The sequence below is a fragment of the Staurois parvus genome, unplaced genomic scaffold (assembly GCF_062004578.1).
Source record: "Staurois parvus isolate SC_StPar_1 unplaced genomic scaffold, SC_StPar_1.0 ptg000206l, whole genome shotgun sequence".
NCBI lineage: Eukaryota > Metazoa > Chordata > Amphibia > Anura > Ranidae > Staurois > Staurois parvus.
Window position 1 is genome coordinate 173,855 of NW_028318002.1, and position 20,210 is coordinate 194,064.

Genomic DNA, 20,210 nt, shown 5'->3' on the forward strand with positions numbered 1-20,210 from the left:
CCCAGGACCTCCTGCACTCTAGCTCTTTTGTCACCTCTTCCATTCTCTTGAACTCCATACCCCAATCTGCCTGTCTGTCTCCTACTCTGTCCACCTTTAGATGATTCCGTGAAAACCCATCACTTTAGAGAAGCATATCCTGCCTCAACCTAACAACTGTACTTTTACTTTCTCTATCAGCTCATCCCTCACCTCTTTTACCTTTTTGTATCTCTTGACCCTCCCTTTTAGACTGTTAGCTCTAATGAGCAGGGCTCTCTGATTCCTCTTGTATTGAATTGTATTGTGACTGTACTGTCTTCCTTAATTTTGAAAAGCACTGCACAAACTGTTGGCGCTATATAAATCCTGAATAATAAAAATCATACCCCCAAATCTGTTACCCCTCCCCCATCCTTACCTCCTACACTGACCTCATATTTGAGCTTAGGGACCCCTCCCAACATGTGCTCATGATGCTAGCGCACCCTGGCGTCGATTAAATGCAAGAACCCCAGCGGAGATTCTGGCAATTATCTGCGAGTAGGCGGCGCAAATTCTTTTTCTCTGCTTGTGAACGCACCTCTATATTAGCCTTTGGGGTTTATTTACTAAAGCTGCAGAGTGCAAAATCACTCTGCATTGAAACCAATCAGCTTCTAACATCAGCTTGTTCAATTAAGTTTTGGCATTAAAACCTGGAAACTGATTGGTTTCTATGCAGAAGTGAGCCTGTTTTTGCACTCTCCAGCTTTAGTAGATAAACCCCATGTGCCGAAGTACACATAGGTGTTTACGGGTGTATTAGAAGAGGAGAATTTACAGGCAGAAAAACCATCACCAGTGCAGTCAGAAAAGGAGCTTTTGGGCAGAAAAAAACCGCTTAACATGCCTAAACATGTCTAAACACTCCTAAACGTAAGATGCAACTAGTGCTTGAGTGTTTATTCATTCCAATGGGCAGAATTAATTAATAATTTTAACACTGAAGCACTTAAAAGTGCGTGTAAAACATGGCTTTAGGTGTTTTTTTAATCAGCTTTTCTCCTGCCAGGAGAAAGGGTGGTCAGGGGAGCTAAGCCAGTGCTCACTGTGCATGAGGTCTTATGCTGCAATCACATGCGAGTGATCAGCCTTGGATGCAGACTGCCTGTGTCCAGGGCCAATCACTCGCATGTGATCGCAGCTTGAGATAAAACATGCAAGTGGGCATGATAAGCAGCAGGAGCTGGCAGCCTCTAATTGATTTCAATGGGGCTGACTACTAAACGTTGAATCCCTGCTGGGGTTTGTGCATGAAATTGCTGGCAGGGTGCATTCTCAAGTGTGAATGCATCCTAACACCAGCTGCAGAAAAAGGCTAAGAGAATGCTGATATGAGTGCAGTAAGTACAGTCTAAATAAGAAAACCTTCAGGTCTACATAATGCAGTGAGATGTTTCATAGCTGTTATATTGTTTATAGTGCTTTTTAGGGTAAACAGTCCTTTAGAATATCTCGCAAAAATGCAGCGCTCAAATAGACAATCTAAAATTTCATCACACAAGCATAGGTGCATCACTCAATGGCGTATTGAAAACGCATAAAAAATTATTATAAAGATGATCAGTCCAATATATCATAAAACATAAAATAAAGTGCAAATGCATGTACAATGTCCAGAAGTGTATTAGTGACACAATAAATCTTCTATAGGTACAAATCCGTGTCTCAGGTGTGCGTGGAAAAGAGAGTAAGTTGCACTAACCAGATAGCGCAAATTATAGCGCTTTTGAGTAATCAGGACCACTCCTGGTCATCATCATCCTGGGATGCATGGAACATCACTTGCAACAGGTCTGCATATAGCCTCTCCTCCACTGACACTATCTGGGCCATAGTGATATTATGGTAAACAGGCATATAAGATATAATCCGGAACCAAGATGGCCGCCAGCCTCCCTCATGGCTCAGGCAGTGTAAATAGAACTGGCTTTGGCTACTCCCTGATGCATTTTGTGCAACAGCACGTTTTCAGAAGGCTTTTTGGTCCCGATTACTCAAAAGCGCTATAATTTGCGCTATCTGGTTAGTGCAACTTACTCTCTTTTCCACGCACACCTGAGACACGGATTTGTACCTATAGAAGATTTGTGTCACTAATACACTTCTGGACATTGTACATGCATTTGCACTTTATTTTATGTATTATGATATATTGGACTGATCATCTTTATAATAATTTTTTATGCGTTTTCAATACGCCATTGAGTGATGCACCTATGCTTGTGTGATGAAATTTTAGATTGTCTATTTGAGCGCTGCATTTTTGTGAGATATTGTTTAAGAGGGTTGGAGGTTTTACCTATTTATGCAAGCTGCTATCCATACGTACATTTCTAGCGCTTGTTTACCATTTTACTTAGTCCTTTAGAATAAATTGACTAGGTGCAGTATATAAAGATGCTTAATTCAGCTTCTGATGCTTAGGAGATGGGTTTTTGTGCCAAGGTTAAAGAACTCTTCAATTTCTGTGTTATAGAAATCTGTTTTAGAGAACCAGGGGCAGTCATGCAGAACAAAAAAGCAAAAGTGGTTCAGTGCCAGCATTTTCAACTATTGTACAAGCTATATTGCCTTGTTTGGACATTTGTAAGTTGTAAGAAGAGTAATTAAGTAATATGTAAGTAATTAAGTAATACATGGATTGAGTAATATGTATGCTAAATATTCTTTTCTTCTGCTTGTTTTAAGATGTTTGTAGTTGACAAGATTGAAGGAACACATTGCAGTCTTCATGAATTCAGCATCACTGGCTCTACCTATGCTCCAGAAGGCCAAATGTGAGTACTCTGTGTGACCAGTTGAATATGGGAATAGGATTTATATCTTCTCATTAGCAAGCACCATTGCAACAGTGTCATAAGAGAGAGTGGTAGCATCTATATATTGGCATCAGATAATTCATTACTTCATTTCTATTCTTTTGGTTTTCCAGTAAAAAAAAAATCTAGAATGGTGGACGCTTTATCACTCATCTAAACTTAGTGATGTTTCATTACTCATCCATGTTAGACTTCTACTCATCCAATGGGAGGATGTTTCTGAAAATAACAAGCAGATGTAAACTAGAGCTGCCTAACTGGATCCATGAAACTGTTGGGGTAACATGGTAGTTGCTTTAGTAGACTCCCATCTTTTTTGAGGACAGCAAAGTGTAGATTTCGTATGGAGAGGTGGTTCAAAGAGGTGTAAAAGAGCCATCTTTGTCACTTTAGAACAGCCTTCTCTAGTGGCGGCGTGCAATGTCAAATTAAATTTTCTAGGGAATTTCACACATCAGTTTTGACTTATTCTACCAGTAGACATGGATAGTTTAAAGATAACAAAAGTTGCACCTATAATATGTTTGCCCCTGGCTTCCAATAATACAACCATGTTTTAGTTGTCAGCAGTCATTTTAAAAATCTATTTTCCAGTACTATTCGTGTAGGAGGGTGTTTAGTCAAATCAGAAACAAATAAATCTTATATTGCTAAATAAATGCTAATGTAATGGCTAGAGAGGGTGTAGGTATTTAAGACTTTCAGTCACTCTTCTCAAGCAAGTATTCTCCAGGGTAGAATACTCTGTTAATTACCTATGTCATGCTAAGGATTCCTGTTCCAAACCAAATTTACAAAGTGGCAGCTCAAATATTTATAACTCTTTGTGTAATGAGCTGTGTTTGATACCTTAAGTGCCAACCAACCTGTTTGAGTTGTCTTCAGCACATTTTCCATTGTATCCTTCTCTTTATGTTGTATGATATATAATATATATACACACACTGCTCAAAAAAATTAAAGGAACACTTTTTAATCAGAGTATAGCATCACGTCAGTTAGACTCCTGGAATATTGATCTGGTCAGTTAAGTAGCAGAGGAGGTTGTTAATTTCATTAACACCAAAGCAGCTGAAACTGATTAACAACAGGTGCACTAGATGGGCAACAGTGAGACGGTCCCCAAAATAGGAATGGTTTTACAGGTGGAGGCCACTGACATTTTTTCCTGACTCATTGTTTCTGATTGTTTTTCACTGGTTTTGCATTTGGCTAGAGTCAGTGTCACTACTGGTAGCATGAGTCAATACCTGGACCCTACAGAGGTTGCACAGGCACTCCAACTCCTCCAGGATGGCACATCAATAAATCCCATTGCCAGAAGGTTTGCTGTGTCTCCCAGCACAGTTTCAAGAGCATGGAGCAGATTCCAGGAGACAGGCGGTTACTCTAGGAGAGCATGCATACAAGCACGTGGGGGCCATACAAACTACTGACGAACATTTTAAGTTTCTGCAATGAAATTTCAGGACTAGCCTGCTGGATCATTTTTTCACTTTGATTTTCAGATTGTGTTTGAATTCAGTCCTCTGTAGGTTGATCATTTTCATCAAGAAGATCTGATTAATTTCCCCATTGAAATATGATGTTTTTTTTTAAGTGTGTATGTATATATATATATATATATGTGTGTGTGTGTGTGTATATGTGTGTGTGTGTGTGTATATATATGTGTGTGTGTGTACTTGCCCCCCAGTTTACTTGTTCCTCATGACAATCTACTTGTCCAGATAAAAAAAAAAACATTTTTAACCAAAACTGTATTTATATCAGAGGTGATATTAGGGATGTCTGGGGCTTTTAAAAACAAGGCTTTATGGCGACTTAAAAGTTTAATATTTTTAACATTGCGCTGTTTATCTCCTCCCATCTGGGGACTAGTAGGGATGGGAGAGACCTTGCATGCTCGCGAAATGGCAACGAACTTCAGTACCTTATATTTTCTATAGGTCAACACTTTTAATGCTCCTTATAAGTCATCAGTTTAGCATTAGGGAGGAGGTCTGGTGCTAGAATTATTGCTCTCATTCTGGCGTGCACGGCAATATGTGACATGTTCATCTCAATCGACGTTTCATGCGTAGGCGCCCCAACGTGTGCTTTTATGTTTGTACGTGTGTATATGTGGGGGTCGGCCTCAATTTTTTGGGTGGGATGGTATGTGCTTGAATGTAACTTTCATTTTTTACAATTAAAAAAACCCTTTTTTTTATTTTTTACTTTTTTTTCATCACATAGGGGCCAAAGTCTCCTAAGTGATGATTTTTTGGTGACAGGTTCTCTTTATTGAGGCATCCAGGGTCTAAAACCCTGCATGTCTCCCCTGTGCTCCACTGAATGAAATGCGGTGCACATCACACCACATTACATTCTTTCCCACTTCCATGGCCGGAAATCTCTCAATGGGGTCCCGGAAGTGACATCATAACGTCACTTCCGGGTCAGGACAAGAAGGGGAGGGGAGCAGAGGTGTCCGCTCTCCTCCCTCCCCTCTAGCCGACGGCGGTGAGACAATCCCGGGCTCCACTCACCCATCTGCTCTGACCTCACGGGGTTTGGTGGTGAAGAGGCTGGCACTGTGTGGAACCAATGCTTTCCACAGCAGGGCTAAAGGTAGAAAAAACTACCTGCCCGATGCCCGGAACTACATGTCCCCGGCGTCAGGCGATAGGAATTGAACATCCCTGTATGTGTGTGAGTGTAATAAATATATATATATATATATATATATATATATATATATATATAGTTGCAAGAAAAAGTCTGTGAACCCCTTGGGATTACGTGGAGTTTTGCATGAATTGGGCATAAAATGTGCTCTGAACGTCATCTAAGTCACAACAATAGAAGAACACAGTCTGCTGAACATAATACTACACAAACATTAGATGTTGCCATGGTTTAATTGCACATAACATGTAAACATTCATAGTGCAGGGAGGAAAAAGTATGTGAACCTTTGGACTTAATAACTGGTTGACCCTCCGTTGGCAGCAATAACCTCAACCAAACGTTTCCTGTAGTTGCAGATCAGACCTGCACAACGATCTGGAGTAATTTTGGACCACTCCTCTTCACAAAACTGTTTCAGTGTAGCAATATTCTTGGGATGTCTAGTGTGAATCGCTCTCTTAAGGTCATGCCACAGCATTTCAATCGGGTTGAGGTCAGGACTCTGACTGGGCTACTCCAGAAGGCGTATTCTGTGCTGTTGCAGCCATTGTTTTGTTGAATTACTTGTATGCTTTGGGTCATTGTCCTGTTGCATCACCCATCCTCTGCGGAGCTTCAGTTGGCGGACAGATGGTCGTACGTTTTCCTGCAAAATGTCTTCATAAACTCTGGAATTCATTTTCCCATCAATGACAACAATCCGTCCAGGCCATGAGGCAGCAAAGCAGCCCCAAACCATGATGCTCCCTCCGCCATGTTTTACAGTGGGGATGAGGTTTTGATGTTGGTGTGCTGTGCCTTTTTTTCTCCACACATAGTGTTGTGTGTTCTTCCCAAACAACTCAATCTTGGTTTCATCTGTCCACAGTATATTTTGCCAGTAGTGCTGTGGAACATCCAGGTGCTCTTTTGCAAACTTCAAACGTGCTGCAATATTTTTTTGGACAGCAATGGCTTCCTCCGTGGTGTCCTCCCACGTACTCCATTCTTGTTTACTGTTTTCCTTATTGTAGATGTGTCAACAAAAATGTTAGCATGTGCCAGAGATTTCTGTAGGTCTTTAGCTGACACTCTGGGATTCTTCTTTACCTCATGCAGCATTCTGCGCTGTGCTCTTGCAGTCATTTTTACAGGACGACCACGCCTAGGGAGAGTAGCAACAGTGCTAAACTTTCTCAATTTGTAGACAGTCTGTCTTACCGTGGACACATGAACATCAAGGCTTTTGGAGATACTTTTGTAACCCTTTCCAGCTTCATGCAAGTCAACAATTCTTGATCGTAGGTCTTCTGAGAGCTCTTTTCTACGAGGCATGGTTCACATCAGACAGTGCTTCTTGAAACCAGTGAACCCAAAACAGGTGTGTGTTTTTTAAGGGCAGGACAGCTGTCAGCAACACATCCAATATCATCACACTGATTGGAGTCAAGGTTGGCTCACTCCTGGCTCCAATTAGCTCTGGGAGAAGTCATTAAGCTAGGGCCTCACATACTTTTTCCTCCCTGCACTGTGAATGTTTACATGTTATGTGTAATTAAACCATGGCAACTTCTAATGTTTGTGTAGTATTATGTTCAGCAGACTGTGTTCTTCTATTGTTGTGACTTATGCAGGCCATAGATGGGTCGAAAATCGGCCTATTTTTCGGCCGAAAATAAAATCGGACGATTTTCAGATCGTTAGTGGGCTGATTGTTCGGCTGTTTTTCGGTATTTTGGCAGATTTTTTTTATCGGTAAAGTTGGGGAAAAAAATCGGCCGATTTTCGCGGCAATGATGGGCAAATCAGCTAAAAAAATCTGCGCATGAGCAGTGACCTGCAAGAGGAAGACAAAAAGAAGAAGAAAAAAGAAGAGGATAAAGAAGGGGAAGAGGATGAAGAAGGGGAAGAGGATGAAGAAGGGGAAGAGGATGAAGAAGGGGAAGAGGATGAAGAAGGGGAAGAGGATGAAGAAGGGGAAGAGGATGAAGAAGAAGCAGAAGAGGTTGAAGAAGAGGAAGATGAAGAGGAGGATGAAGAGGAAGAAGAGGAGGATGAAGAAGAAGAGGAATTTCAGTTCGGCAAAAAGTGTCCCTGCAGAGAGCTCCGCTATTTCTTTGACAGTTCCTTGACATTTATAGCGGTTGCAACAATGTATCTATTTGTTTCCAAATAAAAACATCTATCCTAAATGGATACAAATAGATACATTGTTGCAACCACTATAAATGTCAAAGAACTGTCAAAGAAAAGCGGAGCTCTCTGCAGGGACACTTTTTGCCAGCTGTAGACGGGATGAAAATCGTCAGTTTTTTTTTTTTTTTTTTATTTTCTTTTTTTGTCTTTTTTTACCGTTGCTGCTAACGTCGGCCGCTTGAACGACCGATTTTTTTCATTTTTTTAAAGAAAAATCGGCTGGTTTTCTTCCCATCTATGGCCTGCATTAGATGACGTTCAGAGCACATTTTATGCCCAATTCATGCAAAACTCCACGTAATCCCAAGGGGTTCAAATACTTTTTCTTGCAACTGTATTTTTGATACATTAATGAAGGAGATGCTTCTTTCATTAAGATCATCCATACAGTCAGATATTATTAACTCTATGCAACAAATCAAATCAGAGATTAATGATCTTGGTGACAGAGTTGACCATGTTGAAACAAAAATGGGAGAATACGCCACTTCCTTTAACACCCTAGTAGACGCCCACAATGAAAGAGATGAAGAAATTGAACGGCTCAAAAATAGTCACAGATCTGGAGGATAGATCATGGCATAACAACATTAAAATAAGAGGCATTCCAGAATCAATACAACCTGACCAATTGAGAGCATATACCCAAGAGCTCTTTCGTGCCCTCCTACCTGATGCTACAAACACAGATCTGACCCAACTATAGAATACATCGCCTTCCGAAACCCTCCTATCTGCCAGATAAAATACCACGAGATGTCTTGATGAGAATTTATTTTTTTCATGTCAAAGAAAAAATCATGCAAATTGCACGCAAACCCCAAAATTTGCCTGCACAATTCTCCTCTTTACAGCTTTTCACAGATTTATCTAAGCGCACCATGCAACTCAGGAAAAGTCTCCTCCCAATAACAAGCTCTACGAAACCACAAAATTATTTATTGTTGGGGTCACCCCACTAAATTGATTGTCACCAGAAATGACTCAATCATCACAATCAACAGCCTAGAGGAGGGTCCTTCTGTAATGTCTTTGTTGTGGGTCACTTTCTGGGAGAATGTCCCACTCTCTACCGTCTCCAGAGTGGAACCTGGTCACTCACAAACGCCAAACTAAACATTGACCGTATACTTGCAATCTTATCTCATGGTCAGGGGTGGACTGACAACTCATGGGGCCCCTGGGCAATAGGGGATCATGGGGCCCCTGTGTCCTTGCCCAAACTCAAAGCCTATGTAAAAGGTACCAGGGGCATCTCATGGTGCCTTTTCAAGGGGGGGGTTCGGTGGGGGGGAGGAGGGTGATGAAGTCCTCTTCTCAAAGGGCAGTTTAGTGCTTGAAGAGCACTTTACTACTGATAATTTGTGACTTTCCATTTTGCCTTACGCTTTAAGTTTGCAATCTTACTACACTCAGACTGGCTCCCTCTGGTATTTAACAGCTAACTGTAGCTCACCAGCTTCTTTCGAGAGAGAGCTACTGAACTTGTCTGTACATCAGCTAATACAGGTCCTGTTAGAGAGGCAGATTATGGCTCAGTGGCCAACTTTTACACCTAAACAGCTGGAACATTGCCCCTAAAGGGGATAATGTTGAAGCCTACCTTAGCATCTTTGAACTCACTGAACTTGAGAAGCTACTAGAAGAGCAAGAGGGCTGATGTTCTATCACCTTTTCAGAGTGGGGAGAGGCTCAAAAGGCCTACTATGACTTACAACCTCAAAATGTAAAGGAGTATCAAAAACCCAGCCAGGCTCTGGTTTTCCATGGCCATCCAAGCACAGCATGTGTTCACACTGGACCCTGGGAATCCCCTGAGGTCCCAGATATATGAAAGTGGTTGCAACTGGAGAAGCACAAGCTTGCTCAGATTGTGGCGTGAGTGACCTGCAACTGTTATATCAGAACCTTGCTGTTAGGATTTAGAGGTGCATTGAGCTCTCACAGACCTCAATTGCGTGGATCTAGTCTCCCTTGTGAAGTGACATACTGCTGCTAAACACTCTCTCTCTGGGATTGGCACCTTTGGGGGGCGGAGGTGAGCGGGAATCCGAATTTGACAGGTACCCGCTCCCACTTCCGGTCCGATCGCCTAGGCGATTGGAAAACGGAAGGTGTCCTCCCTCCTTGTAGTCTTTTGGGACACGTGACAGGTCCCAGAAGACTACAGGACCATTCATGACACGCAGCGCTACTTGCACATGCGCAGTGGGTACCCAGCTGTGAAGCCACAAGAAGTCACAGCCAGGTGCTCACACTGAAGATGCCGGCCCCCAGGAATACAGGATGGCTGGTGAAATGGGCTGCAGGGGACACACCACGGGACCGAGGGACAGGTAAGTGGCTGTTTTTTAAAAGTCAGCAGCTACAGTTTTTGTAGCTGCTAACTTTTATTTTTTGACAGGATGAGTGGAACTCCGCTTTAAGACCTTATTGGGTACCTGAAGCTCGAAGAAAAGCCCTATAATAAGTGATACAGAAAATGTTCGCCTTTGGGGTTTATGAGGAATCTTAATAGTGAGTGGTCAAGTCCCATAAGCCACAAGGCTACCTGAGGTTCTGCAACAACATCAGGAAACTAAATTAATTATCCAGATTTCATGCTTATCCCATGCTCCTGGTGGAGTTGTTGATGGAAAGGTTCTGCCCTGCCAAGTGTATTACCAACTTCAGACTTACTACAGAATATTTGCAGGTTCATGTATTAGCCAGGGCAAAGGAAAAGACAGGTTTTACAACACATGGGCTGTACCAGTCCTGGGGTCCTCCCTTTTAGACTTGTAAAATTTGATGGATCACTGCAGCATTGATGGATATGCATCAGCATTTTTAAACCTAGTTTGGTTTTTAGTTTTGGCTGGGATTCTCACTTAGAGATATTCCAGACAGCTCTAGATTATATTCATTAGGCCGGGTTAACAGCAAATCAAAAATAAAACTGAAGTAGTTAAAAGTTGGCCCTAGCTAGTGTCAAAAAATCAGGCTAGAGCCTTTCTAGGAGTTTTAGGATAAAGCCTGAAGTTTGTGCCCAACTTTGTTACTATAGCAGTCTCACTTACAGATCTCACCAAAGGGGCCAAGTCCTCCATGGTAAAATTGAAGGAAGAGGCAGGAAGCTTTTCAAGAGCTAAGGATAGTATTGTGCAAGGAACCAGTTTTAACTGCCCCCAAACAAGTAAGAATTTCTTGTACAAACTGATGCACCAAAAGTTGGCCTGGGAGCAGACTTGTTCAAGGAAATTAATGGAAAACAAAACCCAGTAATATACCCCAGTCGAAAACTAACTCCTGCATGTTAATTCAAAGAAAATATTTTACAGTAACTTTAGTTTATCCCATCTATTTACTGTGTTCGACATCTTAACTTAGAAGTGCAAGGCCTAAATCACATATAGCTGCCATTGCACCAGAGATGTTCCCCAAAAATCATTCACCTTTTAATGCATAAACTCAGTAATGCGACTTGGGCTCAGAAAAAAAACCAAGATCCTGACACATTGGCATAAATACCTGTCCCTCATGCAATAAAATATTCCCTTTTGCCTCGGACCACTGCTGGTGCTGTATGAAAGAGAGGGGAACCATGTTGCACTTTTGATGGTCTTGCCCTGCAAACGTGTCCTTTTGGTAAATCTTTACAATATATGAACAAATGATGGCTATTAGCATTTCTGAGACACCAGAAACAGCATTCCTCTCCTTACTTCCCAATCTCTACTGCCAAGAAACATCTCTTGCTGTTTTCCTCATTAGCAGCCAGAATTGTTATACCTAAACATTGGAGGTTTAATCTTCCCTCTTCCATCAAGGATTGAATCTCCGAAATCACTCATCTGCAGCTCATGGAGAAACTGACAGCTCATTTAAAGGATAAGGATTGCTTACATAAGTTCTCAACTTTTGTGATAGTACTGATCACAATCCCTTGGAGCAGGATTAGGGGCTGCTCCTCTCTGTGGCTATCCTGCAATCCCTTTTTCCCTTCCAACACCTCTTCTCGTCTTCCCTCTTGCTTTCTTTTCATTTTGTTTATCTAGATTGCTTACATAAGCTCTGACCTATTAAAAAATATTTTGTGACACGACTGATCACTACACCTTGGACCAGGATTAGGGGCTGCTCCTCTTGGTGACTACCCTGATCACCCTTTTCCCTTCTCACACCTTTTCTCTTCCTTCTTTCTTCATGCTGCCTTTTATTTTTTATTATTCTTATCTATTCTATATCTTATATATTCTATATCTTCTACTTCGACCCTCCTTGGTACACAGGATAGTTTGAATATTTACCCTTGCTTCCTCATATCCAGGTCAACCCCATGTTCTGTGTAATGACCCCCCCCCCCCCTCCCACAGCGTTGGGTTTGTCTAGGTCCTGGCCCATTCTTAAGGTTGATGATGTATCCCTTTAGTGACTGCAGTCATTTGATTTGTCATATCCTGTAGTACAGGTCAACTTTGTTCCCCTTTTTTACATTTTATGCTTAAAATGTTCAATAAACTTTTACTATTTAATTTTAAAAAAAATTATTTTCTAGAATTCTTGAAATGCGTTGTTAACAGTATACAATTTTGGTTACTTTAATGCCTTTTTGTTTTCTATTTAAACAGCTTAAAAGATGAGCAGATTGTTCAGTGTGGTCAGTATGATGGTTTGGTGGAACTGGCCACAATCTGTGCTCTTTGCAACGATTCATCTTTGGATTTCAATGAGGTTGGTATGCTGCAGGTTCAGCACATGATGTATTAAAAATAAAAAACATTTTAGGAGGCAAAAGTTGTTAATCTTTTAGACAACATTGTTATGGCTGTAATTCCATTCTTGTTGCCTGACTGAAATATAATCTTTTTATGATCTCTGTGTTAATTCTGAGTAATTAAAGCAACTAGGTTTAGTCATATGCCAAAATTTGAAATGGCAGCAAACTAAGGCAGGTCATAGACTATACATTGCAGGTTGAACGAAACCTCTGCTGTCAGAACACAATGATCAGTGTTGCTGGCTATAGCTGGAAGCACTGATCAGACAGAAAAAAAAACAGGGTGCTTGTACAGAAGTAAATTCAGTCAATTCCGCAGAGAATTTTGATCTACGTATGGCCAGCTTAAGCATTTAGAACACACCCAACAGAAAACAGAAATTCAGTTTTTCAGACAATGTTGCTTTTTCACAAATTTCACTATTTTAAGTTTTCATTTTTCATGAATAAAGATATTTTAAGCAGATTGTATTATTTACATACCAGGATTATGTGGTGTTTTCTTTATACTTTAAGCATCAGAACTTCAAATTTGCACTAGCACTACTTGTTTGTAAACCAGAAAACAAACCCTGCTGTGGCCTAAATAAGGAGACTCCAATGCCGACTTTTTACAGGGAAACTTATTTGCATATCAAACTTCAGATGATTATATCATTGGAACCTTTTGACTTGTGGTTTATACAGAACATAAGCTATGCTTATGCCTTATTTCGTCATATAATCTGTTTAATTTACCCAGGTGTATGACAGGTTTTCTTTAATCTTTGTATCTCTAAACAAGCTGTAACCACTAGTTTATTTGAAAAGACTGTATGAGGTGTATTAAAAAAATGTGCATAGCTGTTTGTCCATCAAAACTGTATGTAAATGCGTTTGGTATGAATGGGACAAAGTTGAATGATATCAAGCTATATTCTCTACAAATCACGTGTTGTTCACTGAAAAAAAGAGCAAAAAAAAAGAGTGTATAGGGAACATACCACTCTATGACTCCTAGATGGCGCTATGGAGCATAATTACTTCCTATGATACTTTCCTATGATATTTTTTCTTTTTTTTTTCTTTTTTTAAATGCATCCCAAAGTGATCCTTCAGAGTTGATTTTGTAATATTTCCTGCAAGCTACTGATTTTATATTGTGTTGCTAATTTACTATAGTAGAGCTTATATAGTAATGCCATTGTTTATTTTTTAGTCAAAGGGAGTATACGAAAAGGTGGGAGAAGCAACTGAGACTGCTTTAACGTGTCTGGTGGAGAAAATGAATGTCTTCAACACTGATTTGCACAAGCTTTCTAAGGTGGAACGAGCCAGTGCCTGCAATTCAGTGAGTACACCTTCAAACTGAGTGTATTTATGCAACACTTGTTCTTTAACCGCTTAAGGACCGCCCTATAGCAGATATACTGCTACAGGGCGGCACCTGTGCGCAGAATCACGTATATATATGTATTTTTGCATTTCCGGGTAGGGGGTGCGCACCCTACTTGCGCCGCTATTTGTGCCCATGGATGTCAATCACTGGGTCCCGGCCGGTAATTACCCACCGGCGCCTGGTGATTGCTGACAATCACTGACGGGAAGGAAGATTGTTTTGTTTACAAACAATCTTCCTCCCTGTCAGCTCGAGCACACTGCTCGGGATGACTGTGCACAGTACAGCCATTCTGATCAATGTGCTTACAGTGAAGAACACACCCCTGCCCCCTAGTAAAACGTTCCCAGCACACAGTTAACCCTTTGATCGCCCCTCACATTAACCCCTTCCTGCCCAGTGCCAATAGTACAGTGTCAGTGCTTTTTTTTTTTAGCACTGATCACTGTATTGGTATCACTGGGGTGTCAGTGGCACCACGTTAGTTCCCCCCAGTGTCAGAATGTCCGCCGCAGTTCCACTAAAAGTTGCGGATCACCACCATTACTAGTAGAAAAAAAATCCCATTATCTATACCGCCTTTTGTAAACGCTATAACTTTCACGTAAACCAGTTAACCTCTTGCCAACCGGCCAATGGCCATTTGGCGGCCGGCAAAATCCCTCAGCGTTCCGGGTGGACGCCATATGGCATCCTCCCGGGCATGCGCAGTTTGCGCGCCTGCATAGCCACGCAGCGGCGCAATCTGTCACCGGCCGTGTACCTCGGACACAGCCGATGACAGATCTGAGTACCAGCCCCGTTGCCGGTACCATGTGACCTGCTGTGACCAATCACAGCAGGTCACATGACAGTTGTATACAATGGATGGCTTCATTCATGCCATCCACTGTATACTAGTGTGAATGGTCACAGCGATTACATGCACGAGCTGGGCCAATCACAGCCCAGCTGTGTCATGTGATTAACCGTGGCCAAATCACAGCTAAGCACACAAAAAAAAAAGAAAACCCTGAATGAATCGATGTCATTCAGGTAAATGCTTGCTTATAGCAAAGTAATTCTTTGCTATAAGCAAATTGTGTGAAAAAAAAAAATACTGATCACTTCCCCAAAGTAGTACAATGTTACTATGGTAACATTGTACTACTTTGGTCATAGTGAAATATGAAAAAAAATCTTAAAAAAAAGAAAAATGTAATAAAAAAATTAAAAATAATAAAAAAATAAAAAAAATTATATATTTTTTTTTTCATACTGTCACCAGTCAGTGTCCCTGATCACCGCCATTCCAGTTATATGATGACACTGTACTGCACTGGTGACAGTATATAAAAAAAAAAAATAGTGAAAATTATTTTTCTAATTTTTCCGAAAAATTATGACAAAAAAAAATCAAACTTCAAAAAACTCGCCATGCCGCTTATGAAGTACTTCGGACTGTCTACTTTGCAAAAAGGGGTCATTTGGGGGATATCTGTACTATTCTGACATTCTTGGACCTCAAGAAATTAGATTGGCTGTCAGTACTTCAGGATTGATCAATATTCAGATATATCCCATAGTTTGTGAACTCTATAACTTTCCTACAAACTAAAAAATACATCCTAATTTGGGTTATTTTCACTAAAGAAATGTAGCAGAATACATCTTGGCCTAAATTTATGAAGAACAATTATTTATTTGCAAACTTTTATAACAGAAACACAGAAAACGTGTTTTTTTGTTTCAAAATTTTCTGTATTTTTTTTTTTGTTCAGCAAAAAATAAAAACCCAGTGGTGATTAAATACCACCAAAAGAAAGCTCTAGTTGTGTGAAGAAAATGATAAAATTTTAGTTTGGATACAATGTTGTATGACCGCGCAATTGTCATTCAAAGTGTGAGAGTGCTGAAACCTGCAAAATGGCCTGGGCAGGAAGGGGGTAAAAGTGCCAGGTATGGAAGAGCTTAAACATGTCCAGTAAAAGAAAAAAAATCAAATTTCAACATAAATTTAGGCCAAAATGTATTCTGCAACGTGTCTTTGCTAAAAAAAAAAAAAAAATCCCAATACATGTAAATTAACCACTTCAGTACTGGACACTTTCACCTCCTTCCTGCCCAGGCCAATTTTCAGCTTTCTGCACTGTCACACTTTGAATGACAATTGCTCAGTCATGCAACACTGTACCCAAATGAAATTTTTATAATTTTTTCCCACAAATAGAGCTTTCTTTTGGAGGTATTTAATCACCACTTGTTTTTTAATTGTTTTCTAAATAAACAAAAAAAGACCAAACTTTTTGGGGAAAAAAAGCGTTTTTCTTCGTTTCTGTTATAACATTTTGCAAATAAATAATCTTTCGTCATAAATTTAGGCCAAAACATATACTGCTACATTTCTTAGTGTATACTTTTTAGTTTGTAGGAAAGTTATAAAGTCCACATTCTATGGTATAAATATCTGAAAATGTATTAATCCTGATGTGCTGACTGCCTCATTTCTTGAGGCCCTAAAATGCCAGGACAGTACAAATATCCCCCAAATTACCCCTTTTTTGAAAGTAGACAGTCCGAGGTATTTACTAATAGGCATTGCAAGTTTTTTTTAAGTATTTTTTTGTCACAATTTTTGGGGAAATAAAGAAATTACAAAAAAAAACTTTTTTTTTTTTTTGCATACTGTTACCAGTGCAGTACAGTGTCATCCTAGAACTGGTGTGGCAGTGATCAGGGAAACTAACCAATTACAGTATGTTTAAAAAAAAAAAAAAAATTTAACAAAAATAAAATATATATATATATATATTATATATTTCAATTTATTAAAATGTTTATTTTATTTTTTATTACAGATTTTTTTTTTTACATACTGTGACCAGAGCAATACAGTGTTACTATAGTAACACTGTACTACTCTAGGAATGTGATAAAGATTTTTTTTTGTATACACTTATTGCTTATAACCGTAATAAGCACTGTTATAAACAGCCATTTTTTATGAATGAAATCCATTCATCCAGTGTGTACTATTGTGATTAGCTGTGATTGGCCACTACTAATCACATGGTACAGATGGGCTGTGATTGGCCCTGTCTGTACCACGTGATCCCTATGACCAGTCACAGAGATCAGCACAATAGTACACAATAAATTGCTATGAATGGAAGAGGTTCATTGTGTACAATTGCTGTGTAATCTGCTGTGATTGGTCACAGCAATCACATGGTACCAGCAGTGGCCCGGTACACTGATCTGTCATCCGCTGTGCAACTTAAACTACATTCATCAAAAATGCCTTTCTTTGTTTCTATGTAGTATCTAGATGTGTTAAATCATCCATGCAGTGTACAAGGAGCTGTATTTGACCAAAAACAAACTCAGATTGTGTTGTAGACTCATACTGCCCATGGTAAACTTCTATGCATTCACAATCTGTGTTCATTTAGTGAATATGTATTTCTGTATATTGCTCAATTTGTTAAACAAATTTAGTAGCTATAGATCTAACAGTTTGGTTTCTTATGGCCTCTAAATGATGTCATATAAAGTTGACTTTTGTAGCTGTATACATCATACATCATTGCAAGCTGGCTTCGGCTGTATAATTGGAAAAATAGTTTTGGGTATTGAATACCTAATTTGGTGAATGTCTGTTGTCAGGCTTAGTCCTTTAGTGCAAGAGCAATGTTACGGTTCATCAATAAATTTCCAGTTTATAAAGTATGACTTGTACAAGAAGCACTGATGTTTGATTTTTTTTTTTTAAATAAATCTGACTGATAAACTTTATAACCACAACAGAAGTCATTTAAGTTTTTTTTTAATGTTGGAACAGGTAATTAAAAAGCTGATGAAGAAGGAATGTACCTTGGAGTTCTCTCGAGATCGGAAATCTATGTCTGTGTATTGTACACCGCTTGGTTCCAGTGCTGCAACAGCTGGTGCAAAGATGTTTGTTAAGGTAACAGAATTCTCTGTGTCTTTTAGTACTCTTACCTGAAAATGACTCGTGCACTAATTTTTTTTCTTAGAGTAGTTTTCTGTCTGTTATATGCAAAGCCTATTTACATTTGACACAAATGGCTTTGTAAGGGACTTTACATAACATTAACATAGGATACAAATATTATCATTGACGTATCCCTGACAACGACATGACATTACCCTTCTGTGTTGCTGAATAGCTCTTTCAAGACCTTCATCTTTCCTGAATTTTTCCTCTGGGCTCCCAGAAATCCTCATCCTTTCCTTCCCCGACTGATGACTACCCACACTTCTATCAGCTGAGATCAACCCACAACATTCCTCTTGGGTGGCTCCCACCTCCCCAAACTGTGAAGGAACCATATGTCATCCTCATACTAATGATCACCAGGGAACCTATCTCTGAAAATAATGTAAACCCATGATCCACCCTCTGTACAAAACTAGATCTACTCACGATTTTGCTTTCCTTATGACGGATAACATTTCTTTTTGTGCTAAAGACCTCCTCATAATCACCTGCAGACTACCCCATCCAAACTGATGACCAGCTTTAACCACCAACCCCACATAATGAGCTTTTTTTTACATAGCTGCAGGCACAATTTAATTCACATTTCATCTGTTAATATTTCTTAACAGAAATAACAAACCTTTTATCTGTTAATAGACTAAATTTGTGTGTGTGTGTTTGAAGACAACTTCTTTCTTGAGGATTACCAAACTGGCTGTTTTACAGCTTTTGTAGTCCTATAAAAGTAAGGGTTATATCACCACCTAGAGGACAATAGCAGTATAACAATTCATAATCCAATTATGCTACATACTGTAGATACAGTTACTATAATAAATCTTTTTTTGAATTGCATAGAGTTTCCACTTCTGAGAGATGGTTTGTTTTTGCTTATCAGGAATAGAAGTAATACCATGATCTCAGTTTTTTGTTAGGCTATAAAAATTTTAAGATCACTATTAGTAGAAATAGATTGTAGTGCACACTTTCAAGCATGCTGGCCTCTTCGTAAGCAATATAAACTGATAGACAGAAACAGGAATTTTATACCTGAAACAGAAAAGAGACACAGATGAGTGGCATTGGATGCTAATAAAATTAGGATACATAAACAGGGATCCGTGTGTCTGTGAGTCAGAGGAGAAGACCTGTCACACCTGGTGGTAAGTGAGGATGGTATGAGTCATTGTAGAGTCCCTTTTATGTTCCAGGGATGGTGGTTCACAGAAATTCACAGTGGCCCACGAGGCCAGGAGAAGTGGGGGGCAGAAGGGACATATGCCACTATATGGAAGGGGGGCTATATGGAAAGGGGTGTGCTAGGAGCTTCTTTCTTCTGTGCCTCACTGACAGAAGTAAAGTGGTTTGTAGTGGGGGGTTAAGGGAAGAATTCTGTACTGGGGCGTTGTAGGTAGAGCTCTATACTGGGGATGGGGTGAGGGTGTTTAGGTAATTTTGGGTTGTACACTGCCCTGTGTGTTGTACGTTCCTGAGCCCTGTGGCCTGTGTGATACATGCCTCAGCAGCCTGCACAATACCCACTCCTGAGCCCAGTACCCTGCATGATACTCCTGAGTAGGGCTGCAACTAACGATTATTTTAATTTATTGTTCCAATTAATCAGATAAGAACAAAAAAAGTTTTATTTGATATGCAAAGTTTAAACAAAATCAGAACAGACAGAAGAGCTGTGTATATACTATTAGAGGTTAGAATCTGGTACATATCAGACTCCAGAGATCAAAACTTTTATTTAAAGAAACAAAAAAGACCTAAAATGCTGTCTTGCAGATTTTCAGTCAGGATTGTAATATAATATTATGCATAACAGACTCCCTTGTGGTAGGCAGGTAGCTTGATAGAAGCTACCTGCACCTGCTGTCAGTTATGCTGGCCATACGCAAATTAATTAGTTAGATTTTCTAATTGTTAGTGGGGTCAAATTGATGTTCGGTTTTGACCACAGTGACGGGAAGATTAGAAGGAACAGAAAAAAATACTTTTCTTGATCGTCCAATTTTCACCTAATGTGCACAGTAATCGAACATAAAAAATCGAATTGAAAAAATCGCACATGATCAGAAGCAAAGAACGACCTGGAAGAAGGTTGCAACAAACATAGAAATTGTACACAAGAAAGAGCATTTTCCTTTGTTGTTCGAGAATTTTCGTTAATGGGATTGTCAGTTGCATCATGATACGCACCTTTGTGGGAAATTGGAAGATTGTTCATCCGATTTTCATATAGTGTGTACCCCAGGCATTAAAATTGCATGTGTATTTAATTCAATAACAGATTCCCGGTCGCCCTATAGCAAAAATACTGTATATATACGTGAGTTTGCATTTCCGTGTAGGGGGCACACGCACCCTACCCACGCTGCCATTCGTGGCCACGGC

The 20,210-nt window shown here is 39.9% G+C and overlaps 1 protein-coding gene across 3 annotated transcripts in view; it reads left to right on the forward strand.

Annotated features, from left to right (window-relative positions):
* Positions 1-20,210, forward strand: part of LOC149461289 (sarcoplasmic/endoplasmic reticulum calcium ATPase 3) — a 232,616-nt gene that overhangs the window by 173,029 nt on the left and 39,377 nt on the right. For all 3 annotated transcript variants that reach the window (XM_089678488.1, XM_089678489.1, XM_089678490.1), the window contains 4 exons: positions 2,713-2,801; positions 12,302-12,404; positions 13,649-13,780; positions 17,649-17,774. In XM_089678488.1, the coding sequence (XP_089534614.1) occupies positions 2,713-2,801; positions 12,302-12,404; positions 13,649-13,780; positions 17,649-17,774 (450 nt within the window). The remainder of the gene's footprint in view (positions 1-2,712; positions 2,802-12,301; positions 12,405-13,648; positions 13,781-17,648; positions 17,775-20,210) is intronic.